Source organism: Emys orbicularis, chromosome 20 (assembly GCF_028017835.1).
Source record: "Emys orbicularis isolate rEmyOrb1 chromosome 20, rEmyOrb1.hap1, whole genome shotgun sequence".
In the NCBI taxonomy this organism is placed as follows: Eukaryota; Metazoa; Chordata; order Testudines; family Emydidae; genus Emys; species Emys orbicularis.
Window position 1 is genome coordinate 22,352,514 of NC_088702.1, and position 12,619 is coordinate 22,365,132.

The window sequence follows — 12,619 nt, forward strand, 5'->3', positions numbered from 1 at the left end:
TGCATCAGCCAGAATCTTGTGTCTGGAGCTGATTTCAAGGCAGTAACAGACCTTTAGGGTCACCACTTTGTTGTAGGTTTAAAATTAGCATTTCAAAATAAGTAAAAGGATGCCAGGATTGTATTCTCCTGCATTGCAATTTGATGTTCCTGTTCAAATGCTCCGTGCAAATCAGTCCTGTTTTGCGTGTGAATGAGGAACGTGTGTGTTAGAAGATACGTGTGAAGGCCATCACCAGACCAGATCTTCTAGGGAGGAATTGAGAACAGACGTAAAGGCACCAGGAGATTGCAACCTGCCCCTATTGAGATGTCAGAGGAGGGCAGATTGATGACTCTAAAAGCTGGGGCAGGCACCTATCAGTGGGCAGATAGCTGTGATCAAAACCAGCATGGGGTAACTCCCTGAGAGACTGATGAGAGAACAAGATAAAGGATGAGAAGAACAATTTAAGAAAACAAGCACTTGTCAAACAACAATTGATTACAGCACGGTGCAAAACTCATTGTCCCAGTGAAGGAAGATCACTATATAAACAGGGTGCTTTGGATAGTAATAGGGGCTGTTCCTATGAGTGGCTCAAAAGATTGTACCACCCAGATGGCTGCTAGACTCTCACGTTCATAGGGATCAAAATTGATTTCTGCTCCTTGTAATTTCCTAGATTCATATGCTACCAGCACTAGCTTTCCTTCTTTATTGTTTTGCAATAGTGTGGCAGCCAAGGTCATGTTAGTGGCAGCCAAACGAATACCAAAAGGCTGTGATTCATCAGGGAAACGCAGGGCTGGGGCTGTGAGAGCCTCTGTTTTAGCAGGGTTAAAGCGGAGTCCTGCTCTTTTCCCCATTCCCATCCTGTCTTTTCCTTTAGCAGTCTCCACAAGGGGTGAGTGATTTCAACATATTTATAAATGGGTGGTCTAAGGAAATCCTCCTAGCAGTTCTCTTAAAGAAGAGTGGGCGTCCATAGGGGCCGGCATTTCTACTAGTGCCCTGACCTTCCTCTGATCTACCTGTCTCCCTTTTTGTCCAACGACTGTGCCCAGGTATGTAACCGGAGGTAGCACCAACGGAGCCTGGTCTCAGGCTACTTTGAACCCAGTTTCCTGAATTAGTGCCAAAACTTTCCCCGTAAGTGTTTGAGTTTGTGCCTTAGTTTCCCCAAATATTAAAATGTCATTGTAGCAGTTCAGACTCACCCCTGCGGCGCCTCCTGCTGGTTTTCCATGGGAATTAGCTCTGCCAGCCTTGGAGTGCCCTCTGCAGGCTGGTGATCCGCCTTGCCCCTGGCCCCGTGTCCCTCCCAGGACCCCGGTGCCCCTTTCTCTGGGTGCTGCCCCCTGGCAGTACCCCCTTTCTCTCAGGGTCTCCCCTCCCTTGGAAACCCCCACCCACTATCCCCACCTCGCCTCAGTATAAGGCTACTGCCAGTCATCGTCTAGCCCCGCGCCCTGGGGCAGACGACATTATCAGCCTACTCATTACTGGCAAGGTTGGGTATAGACCTGCTCCCTTTGCCTACCCCGGGGCTGCCCTCTGCAACCCCCAGTACCTTTTAGCCCAATGCTAGGCCGCAGCCTGGGGCTTTCCAGGCTGGCGCTCCCCAGCTCCTCTGCCTGTCCCCAGCCCTGCTCCACTCCCAGTACCCTGTCTCTAGCTCCCTGCAGCCAGGCCCTTCTCTCTTAGAGCGCAGAGAGAGACTGTTTGGGCTCCTGGCTCACAGCCTTTTTATACAGGCCAGCTGGGGCCTGATTGGGGCGTGGCCCAGCTGCGGCCACTTCCCCAATCAGCCCAGCTTTTACCCCTGCAGCCCTCTTTCAGGGCTGATTTCAAGCCCTTCATGGCAGGAGCGGGTGTCCACCCCGCTACAGTCATCTACATCGGAAAACACAACCGGCCTTTCTTGTGGACTCAACTGGTCTAGCATATCCACAACATGCCGATGGGCAATAGCCGGGCTGTTGTGGTATCCCTGGGGTAACTGACAAAAGGTCCGTTGTTGCTCCTTTATTGTAAAGGCAAATCGACCTTGGGAGTCTGGATGAAGGGGGATGGCAAAGAAACAGTTGGCCAAATCAATAACTGAGAAATATTTAGATGTGGCCTGCACTCTTTGTACGACCTGTGTCACATCGGCCACAACAGGAGCCATAGGGATGGTGCCCTTATTGATTCTTCTGTAATTAATTGTGAGACGCCAGGATTGGCCGTCTGCCTTCAGCACTGGCCACACAGGATACATTTGTTTTTCGAATGACCCCTTGTTGCTCTAATTCCTGGATGGTTTGCACCAGTTGGGCCTCTGCCTCTCTCGGGTAGGAGTATTGTTTTTGGGGAGGCACAAATTCCCCCAGCAATCTTAACACAAGCATTAATTTTACCGCAATCTGTTTTCTTTTGAGTCCATACTGAGGGGAATTTCAAGCACCGCTTTTCAGCTAGTTGGGCTGTAAGTGCGGCTACTGGTCTCTCTCCCCTTTTTGTTAACATAACATCCTGCCCACATTTTCCTGAATGTGAACGGGGAATTTCTAACCTCCAAAGACTACCTCTGGGTATAGCAATCACCACATGGTTTTTGAACAACCAGGTGGATCCCAGAATAATTTCATCAACCATGTCAGGAGTCTGCCTTGTACTGAAAAAGGGACTTAAGTCCATTCCCACACAAGACTAGGTTTCCCTTGAAAGGATTTCAAAGCTACTTGTTTTAATCTTTTTCCTGCTTTTGGGGCTGTTTTGATTAAGGATACAGCAGCTCCTGTATCGATTAACGCTAATGTAGGGGTATATCTGTGACGGGTTGGGTCACAGAAATCCCCTTGGGACTGCCACCTGATGTGCTGAGACTACCTCTGAGCCCGTTTTCCCTGGCAGCTTGGGACTTCAGTACCCTGTCTTGTTGAGCCAGACATGTTAGCCTGCTACAAACCCAGACCCAGGTCTGAACAACATCCCCCACAAGCTGCAGGCTTAACTGAAAACAGCTTAAGAAGTGTTCCTGTCTCCAGCACCCAGATACCCAGTTCCCAATGCGATCCAAACCCCAAATAAATCCGTTTTACTCTGTATAAAGCTTATACAGGGTAAACTCATAAATTGTTCACCCTCTATAATACTGATAGAGAGATATGCACAGCTGTTTCTCCCCCCCCCCCCCCGCCAGGAATTAATTACTTGCTCTGGGTAAAAGTAAAAGTGATTTTATTAAATATAAAAGGTAGGATTTAAGTGATTCCAAGTAATAGTAGATAGAACAAAATAAATTACCAAGCAAAATAAAACAAAACCACACAAGTCGAAGCCTAATACAGTAGGAAACTAAATGCAGGTAAATCTCACCCTCAGAGATGTTCCAATAAGCTTCTTTCACAGACTAGACTCCTTCATAGTCTGGGTCCAGCAATCACTCACTTCCCCCATAGTTACTCTCTTTTGTTCCAGTTTCTTTCAGGCATCTCTTTGGGGGTGGAGAGGCTATCTTCTGAGACAGTTAAGACAAAATTGGAGAGGCTTTCAGGGTCTTTTATATTCTCTCTTTTGTGGACGGAAACACCTTTGTTCTCCTGTGCAAAATCACAGTAACAAGATGGAGTCTGTAGCCACCAAGGCAAGTCACGTGTATGAATGATTCAGCTTTTTGCAGACCGACGCCATTGTGTGGGAGGAATTTTCAGTCAAAGGCAATACCTGAATCGTGCAAACTGTCCGGCATAGCCAAAAGCCAAACAACACCCTGTCACCCGCCAGGAAATGCTCAGTGCGAGAGGTTTCACCGGACCACACGTGGCCTCTCCGGACACTCCCACCTGAAAAGCTGCGGACCTGGCAGGAACATCTTCCTGAGCTGGGCTTGGCCAACAACGGCCACACCCATTCATCGACAGGTCATGCTCCTTTTTATCTCCTGGTCGGGAGAGATCCCAGGTTCCCGTTAGCTATTCTGGACAGGGAGGGCCCTGAGGAGGATGAGGTGACTGGGTCAAAGGTCACCGTGACAGGATGGGGACACTTGATAAATAGCACTAATGATGTACTGGGATGTATTAACAGGTGTGTTGTGAGCAAGACACGAGAAGTCATTCTTCCGCTTTACTCTGCTCTGGTTAGGCCTCAGCTGGAGTATTGTGTCCAGTTCTGGGCACCGCATTTCAAGAAAGATGTGGAGAAATTGGAGAGGGTCCAGAGAAGAGCAACAAGAATCATTAAAGGTCTTGAGAACATGACCTATGAAGGAAGGCTGAAAGAATTGGGTTTGTTTAGTTTGGAAAAGAGAAGACTGAGATGGGACATGATAGCAGTTTTCAGGTATCTAAAAGGGTGTCATAAGGAGGAGGGAGAAAACTTGTTCACCTTAGCCTCTAAGGATAGAACAAGAAGCAATGGGCTTAAACTGCAGCAAGGGAGGTTTAGGTTGGACATTAGGAAAAAGTTCCTAACTGTCAGGGTGGTTAAACACTGGAATAAATTGCCTAGGGAGGTTGTGCAATCTCCATCTCTGGAGATATTTAAGAGTAGGTTAGATAAATGTCTATCAGGGATGGTCTAGACAGTATTTGGTCCTGCCATGCGGGCAGGGGACTGGACTCGATGACCTCTCGAGGTCCCTTCCAGTCCTAGAATCTATGAATCTATGAATCTACCGCGCCTAGCACAGTGGCGTCATGGGCCATGACTGCGGTGTCTGAGTGCTACCGTAAGACACCTAATAAATAGCAATCACAATGTACAGCACTTAGCACTAGGGGGGGAATCCTAGTCCCAACAATAACAATCAGATATTTGAACTCTCTCCCCTCCAGCAGAGGCTGAGTGGCAGGTGCTTTATCAAACAGGTGCTGCTGTCTCTTTCGATGGAGCAGCCCTCCTGGGCATGTTATTACTCTGTGGAATCAAACCTGCAACCGCTGGGTCCGTAAGCCCAAACCTGAGCTACGGGGTCTCGGGCGAGAGCAGCGGTGCAGCCCCAGACTCAGAAACCTCTGCCACAGTGCAGCCACTAGAGGGGGCTGAAGACGCACGCTGGCTCAAACAGGTGTGCGGGTCTGCGCTAGGCCAATGTCCAACAAACTGAAAGTAAAAATTAAAGCCAGTAATTAGCCGGCCTTTCTCTATGGCTCCGGATGTACGGGGAGATTTTGGCAAACCAGTAAAGTGCCTGAAACCACTATGGCTTATTGTTAAAGCAACGTATTAAGCAGCCTCAGCTTGACCAAGGCAGGAGGGGAGGGAGAGTTTTGGGTGCCACAGAAAGGGCAGCTTGACCCCGCGTCCTTCCTGATAAGAATTGTGTTGAAGTTGCTGATACATGCATTTGAAAAGAGCAGGATGTACCCTCAGGAATGTCTATTGGGGTCTCAAGGCTGCAAACTCTGGAAAAACCCACACCTGGTTAATCAATAATCAGAAGGAGCCTCTTGCTTGACCATTGGAACCGCTTGCTTAATAAGTTTTCTTTAAGGGACATGTCATTCTATTACTAATGTATAAATAAGGGGGAAAAGCTTGAGATAGTTGGACTCTTTTTGGACTCTCCCTCTGGATACATCTTGCAGTCCCCACCGGCAGATGGAAGATTTGGCCACCGGAAGCCTGCCGCTGTGTCACTCGAGAGCCACACTCAGCTTTGGTAATTATTGAGTGATGGGGGTGTTTTATTAGCCTGTTGTGGACGTGTGTAAGTGCTTGAGACTAAGTTAAGTTTAGCTTTAAGTGAAAGCACTCTTGTGTTGTCCTGTTTGTGCCAGCCATCTATCGGTGAGACAGCCGTGTCTCCTCTGATTTATTTCCTGACACCACCTCACACAGAGTAAAAGTTACCAAGAGCTTTGGGTTGAAAGAACGCCGGGTAACACGGACGCTGGGGACTGAGGAAGAGACGGGAGCAGATCCTGACCAGAGTGGAAATCAGAACGTTATGCTGGATGCTTGTAGTGCCAAGGAAGGGCCGTGTCTGGAACGAATGCGGGAAGCGGGAAGGTGGCACCCATGAACAGCGGAGGGAGTCCAGGCTGGGGGAAATCCGAAGAATATCTAAGAACCAGGGTGTTAAACTTCACAGTGGAGGCTCAGAGGCGGGTTCGAAGACCCAAACCGAGATGGATGGACAGCACACAAAAGCAGGGCCGTCCCTAGACATTTTGGTGCCCTATGCAACCCCCCTGTGGGAGAGGGGGGCTGTCCCTGGCCCCAAGCCTCCGTGTGGGGGGGGCTGTCGCCAGGCCTCTGCGGGGGTGTGTGTGCAGGAGCAGGCTTGGGGGGCAGGGGGGAAACTGCCCCCCAGCACGAGCCAGGTCGTTCCACTTTCTGCCTCCTGGTGATTGCAGGGCGTGCCCGACCCCGCACTCACAGGGTGGCGAGAAGTGGAGTGACCCAGACCCAGCCCACTCCACTCTGCTCCCCTGGCTCCCAGTCTTGGGACTTGGGGGTCGGGGGAGAACCGCCCCCCAGTACTCACCGGGACACAGTTCAGGGGAAGGGATGGAGTGGGGGCGGGGCTAGGGCGGAGCAGGGGCAGGAAGAGGCGGGGTGGGGGCGGAGCAGGGGCAGGGGCCATGGGGAAGAGGCAGAGCAGGGGTGGGGGCAGAGCAGGGATGGAAAGAGGTGGGGTTGGGGCAAAGAAAGGGCAGGGGCTATGGGGAAGAGGCGGAGCAGGGGCAGCTTTCCTGGGTGGCTCAGCTGGGGGATCGGGCTGGCCGCTGGAGCAATTTCCTGGTGCCCTACACAGCTGCGTAGTTTGCGCATGGGTAAGGACAGCCCTGCACAAAAGGCTCTGATTAACTGCGGCCCTGCTACAAGGTAGACTGAAACGGAGCAGGGGGACTCGGGGAGTGGGGCTAAGGCGAGACGGACGTGTTGCAGCACCCCAGAGCGTCCTGTGCATCTGACCATGATACAGGCTCTCTGGGAATGTCCCCTTCTTATCGCCAGGCCCCAGAATCCCACAGGACATCCCCACGGCTCCGCTACTGATCCCTGGCTCCAGCACGTTTCGTACCATGGCTCCTTCGACAGGTCCCAAAGCGTTTGCACCCCTGCTGGAGGCTGAACTGATGTTCTCCTGTGTAGCTCCCAGCCTGGGCGTGCCAAAGTGGGAATTTTCTTAATGGTTTGTCTGAAGCCTGTGTGTGCCTCAGTTTACCCTGTGCGTTGCACCAGTATCTAGGTGGTGGGACAAGGGTGTGTGATTGTGCAGAGTTCCCTAGAGGGCAGGTGTGACTGCCATGTCCTCTAGCTGCCTGGAGCCAGACTCTGTATCCTGGCAACAGATGGCCAGGGCCCATCCTCGGCAAGTGCCAGCCGGAGGAGCTGGGAACAGAGAAAGGTGGAGGCCAGGTGACCCAGGAAGCTGTACAAAGGACGGAGGAGGGGCACCTGGGTGTTACTGAGGGTGGGCTGCTGGAAGCTGAGTGGTCTCCTGGTTTGGGAATCGTGGGGGGGCTCTGGGTCCCCCTGAGATGGACTTTGCTGAACCTTCCTGCTTACTGTGCTAACAAGCTCTGTTCTGCACGGTATTCCCGACAACTAATAACCCGTTTGTGTCACACGCTGGCTGAGGGTCACTGCTGACTGCGAAGTTGGGGTACATGGCCACTTTTGGGGGGCGGGTACGGCTTCCCCAGTATCCCATTCAGGGGCACTCCCTGCGGGGAGCTCGCGGTGTGAACAGGGGGCTGAGCGCTCTGAGGTCAGAGGCTGGCCCTGGTGAGAGTCTGGCCCGAGGGGGGTCACCGCAGGAGGGGCCTGTCTGAACTTCATTCTGAGCCGTTCCAGAGCCCCCAGCCTGGTGCCCAGGACACGGTGCTGCCTAATTCCCCACTGGGGTCTTTCTGAGCCTGATATCAGGGCACGGAATGGCTTCCATAGGAGGCGAGATTAAAAATATTGGGGCCGTTCAGCTTGGCAAAGAGACGACTCAGTGGGGATGCAACAGAGGGCTAGAAAATTATGCCATGGGGTGGAGAAACTGACTAGCCAACTGCTATTTCCCCTGTCCCACAGCACCAGAACCAGGGGTCACCCAATGAAACGAACAGGCAGCAGGTTTCATACAAAGAAGAGGCCGTGCTTTTTCCCACAATACGCAATTAACCTGTGGAACTCATTGCCAGGGGATTTGGTGATGGGCAAAAATATAAGGGGGTTCAAAAAAGAACTAGATAAATTCCTGGAGGATAGGGCCATCAATGGTTATTAGCCAAGATGGTCAGGGGGACAGCCCCATGCTCTGGGTGTCCCTAAACCTCTGACTGCCAGAAGCCAGGAGAAGTCAGGAGTGGGTCTGTCCTAAATTACTGTGTTCTGGGCACTGCCCCTGAAGTTCTGGTTGTGCCACTGTCGGGGACATGACACTGGACTAGCTGTGGCCGGTCTTAAGTTCTTAACAGGCTTCTTGACGGCACCACCCACAAGAATCACATTTTTCCCCATTTAAATAAATAAATCCAAAGAGTTTGGTCTCAGGTTTGTTTTATTCAGTGCAACAACATCAAGGGGATGTGAGTCCATGCGGGAGCCGAGAACCCCTGCAGGGGCGAGGGGCTAACGCAGGCTGCAGGGTGGATTTGAGTGCAGTGTTGCCTGTTGCACTGGGTGGGGAATCAGGAGAGAAGCTTCAACAGGAGGAGCCCAGAGAGGGCCAGGAGGAGGAGCCCGGCTGGTCCCGGAGCCACGCCCACCGCGCCGGAGGCCACTGTGCATTTGTTTGTGGTTAGATTCGAACTGATCCCTGCGGAGGCTGACAAACCCACGTTTAGGTTGAGGCACATGGACTCAGAAACGCAGCCCTTCATGATCATCTGCGTTGGGCTTCCACCTGCATGGGAGAGGGGAGGGGAAGCAGGTGATTGTCAGGGGAGCAGCTCCATTCCTCAAGCTGGAGCAGGACACAACAGAATCCCCCTCCTCAGGGCCCCATCCAAACTCCCCTCACCCTCAGCTTCCATCTACCCATTTGCTCTGCTCCCCCCCAGCCTGTCTGGCCCTGGATGGCCGCCCTCTCTGACACAGACTCACTGTGTGTCCTTGACCAAGTCACTTGCAGCCCCAATCTAGAGCCCACCGACAATACCTGGATTGGATGAGGCCTGTATTAGACCAACAGTTCATCTACAAAGCAGCAACTCAGTGCTGGTGGTAGCAGTGGGATCTCTAAAACAGGTGGTTTTGTAGTGAGTTAAGGCAACATGATGGGACTGCACAAAACTAGGGTCAGTTCCCAGCCCTGCCACAGCCTCCCTGTGTGACCTTGGGCGAGTCACGGCACTGCTCAGTGTGCCACCTCTTAAATGGGGAGAATGATCCCCACGATGCCTACAGAGCTTGCAGGCTCTTTGGGGCACAGAGTATATCTCCCTATGGGTTTTTAGTGCCCAGCACAGGATGGGTCCCTTAACTTCGTTGTGGGTCTGTGCAGTGCCCGGTGTGACGGGGGCTCCCAGGACTAAATCAGTCCCTAGCTTAGAGACTAAACAACAGACAGGCAATGGATGGAGAAGAACCAGAGGCACAGGGAGGGGGAGACACTGGCCCAAGGTCACACCGGGGGCCAACGCTGGGAACAGAACCCAGGTGTCCTGATCTGCAGCTGATAACTTTACCTAGCAGCCCCCACCCAGCGTCTCGCTTCTGCCCCACGGGGGGGAAACAGTGAAGGAAAAATAATCCGAGAATAGATGAAGAGAAGTTACCAATCGTTACAATCCCAATGGCATCAATACATTGGGTCTCGACTCCCGTACACGCTATGGTCGCTTCAAGGCAGTGTTCAGTGGTCAGAGCAAAGCAGCCACGGCAGCTCCGGCCGTTGGGTTCGGGGTCAGCCGGGGGCACTGGGAAGAAGCGGAGCAAACGCAGTCAGCTCGGGGGACGAGCCCCAGGCGGCGTCGGGGCAGGGAGAGCAGCTGGGGGCTGCACAGCTCAGCCCTGGGTGCCCCCTGCAGGGGGAGCTATAGCTCTGGGGGCAGCAGGGGCAGGGGAGAGGTTTGCAGCAGGGAGTGTTATTCCATGGGGCACCCCCTGCAGGGAGGGAGGAGTATTCCCAGGGGCTCAGTACTACTTAATGGGGCGCCCCCTGCAGGGCGGGAGTCTCAGTTTCAGGAAGTTAACGTGGGGTAGGTTCTGGGCATCAGGAGGTGCAGGGGGATCAAGGATAAGAGGCGGAGATGGGGAGATTTACGTGTAACATTGACTGTTCTGCAGGCGTCTCCCACGCAGCAGGCGATGCTCGACCTTGATGTCACTTCATTCCCAAAATTCATAGAGCTGGGACCGGCTCTACATTGGCTGGACGTCACGCAGCCCTTGAGAATGCTTTGGATCTTCATTCCCGCTGCACAGGAGGAAAAGACAGAGATTTATTCCCCTTCCACTCCCACCCCAATGACACCCTCTTCACAACGACAGCCCTGTGCCATTAGCCTTCCTCTACCCTGGGGAAACTGAGGCACAGGGAGGGGAAGCAATTTACCCAAGGTCCCTCAGGGCTAGACAAAGTTATTCCAGCACCTAAATCCAGTGCTTAGATCCTCCCGCTCCCCACTCCGCTGCTGCCTAACCCTGGGGTCCCTGGATCTCCGCTCCATAAAGTCCTTTAGTTACCAAAGTTTCTACCAGGGGGTACATACAGGGCCACCAAAATCCTGACATCTGGTGTCCCGCTCACCCCTTAGCCACCCCACAGCGGGATTCACAAACTAAACGTTTCCCTGCTGATATCACCTGCAGGGCCTGATCCAGGGGAAGCCCTCGGAGCACGCCCACCAGATCTGGCCCTGCACAAAGCCCAGCCAGGGAGGGTGTGTATGTGTGTGGGGTGGGGGTGGGGGGTTGCCTCCCATATACCCAAGAGACAATTGGATGTCGGGGAATCAGGTTCCAGGGAATGTTTAACTATTTCATACAACGTGGGGCGGCTTCAACAGGGGAGACCGAGAGACCCACCCTGAGGCCACAGGGCCAGACACGACCGTAGGAGGGTAGAGACCTGGGCTGAAGTCCCCAGCCTGATTCGGGCCGAGTGGGATTTGAACTTGACTCCCCCATGGCCTAGCTGAGCGCCCAGCTACCGGGGTCTCAGGGCAGCCCCTCCTCCACCGCTGTCATTGGCAAGGAAGGGCTGACCCGGTCCAGACTCCCTGATATTTACAATGGCTTTGCTACCAAAAATGTCTGAGACGCTTTCTTACAGCGAACTTGTTCTGTTCAGTTCATCGCAGCCATGTCCCGTTGGTGGTATTCTTCCTAGCACCTCTTCTTCTTCACACGGTCCGGGTGTCTGCCTTTACTGACGGCACGTCAACCTGTCGCCAGGACAGTGTTTGAACTGGCCAAGCTGCAAACCCTGTGAATTTCCTGTGACTGCCTGGGCCTTTCATTTGAGAACCGCTGCTTGCAATGCTGAGTCTAAGCCCCATTGGGAGGTAGCCCACAGGGTCTGGCATAGAACCCAGGAGTCCTGGCTTCTAGCCATTGCCTGTTTGAACCCAGCCACCCCACTCCCATCCCAGAGGAAGGTGTAGAATAGAACCCAGGCGTCCTGGCTCCCCAGCCTGTTCCCTGACCCAGGTTGGTTAGGGTCCATCTCACCTACCCAGTATGACATCGGTAAGAACGAAGGCACAAGAGTCTTGCCCAACTGGGCAGGTCTGCATGCTGCCCGTGCAGTTGTTTCCTGGTCCACTGCAAACCTCACACTGCAGACAGGACCCTGGAGAAGGAGAGAGAACATGAGGGTCTAGATTTGTCCATTCCTTGCATCCTCACTTTCTCTTGAATTTTCTTGGGGATCTGACCCCATTGACACCAATGAAGCTACAGTCCTTTAACCCCAGCTGGGGATCGTGCAGAAATGCCTTTCATATTGTCTTGAGCTCATGTTAGTGAAATTCAGATCTGCCTTTCAGACAAACTCATGGGGAAAATCCCCCTTCAGGAATATCCTTGGCCTCTGGCCAGCTCTGAAACATGCCCAGTCAGGACACGGTTCTAGTGATCTAAAGAATAAATCTTTCCCCCCATTCCCAGCCCTCTCCTCCTCGGACGTTGGCACGCTGACACTCCTAGCTGAGCCCCCGTTATTCTGTGGTTGCTTTTCGGTTACGTTCAGTAACAGTTTCACCCAGCAGGCAGCTCTGGGCTGTTGGTACATTGGAGAAGTTAGGAAATCAGCCCCTGTAGGAACAGAGCCCACTCACCCGTAGCCAGGAGAGCAGCGAGGATGCAGACGGCAAGAGAAGCCTCCATGGTGATGGGGAAGCAGTAGATCGGCGCTGGGGTCTCGGATGCAGCTAAATCTCTGACCAGGGGATTGATCACAGATGGGCTGAACTGAGATCAGAAGAGAGATTGCACATGCATGATCCAGTCGACAGGGGTGTGGAACCACTGAGCCGTTTGCCACAGTTCTGAAGTAGCCCCACATCTGACCCCTTTGTGGCTGGTATGTTCGTGGCACCCACACAGATAAGTCAGAGAGAAACCTGAAATGCTCCTGCTGGAAGGTTGCAGCATAAGGTGACCCTGTCTCTGGGCATCCAGAACAATCACCCACAAGAACACAAACAAGAGAGACAAAGCAGGCTGCTCACTAAACAGTGGGAAACAAAGCAGGCAGCTCCCC

The 12,619-nt window shown here is 52.9% G+C and overlaps 1 protein-coding gene across 1 annotated transcript; it reads right to left on the reverse strand.

Moving 5' to 3' along the window:
• Positions 1-8,600: 8,600 nt before the first annotated feature.
• LOC135892768 (phospholipase A2 inhibitor gamma subunit B-like) lies at positions 8,601-12,345 on the reverse strand. The gene is made up of 5 exons (XM_065420564.1): positions 12,195-12,345; positions 11,591-11,707; positions 10,178-10,330; positions 9,690-9,830; positions 8,601-8,815 (listed from the first exon to the last, which is right to left on the reverse strand). The coding sequence occupies exons 1-5, from the start codon at positions 12,241-12,243 to the stop codon at positions 8,601-8,603; spliced, it is 675 nt and encodes a 224-aa protein (XP_065276636.1). The 5' UTR covers positions 12,244-12,345.
• Positions 12,346-12,619: the final 274 nt, after the last annotated feature.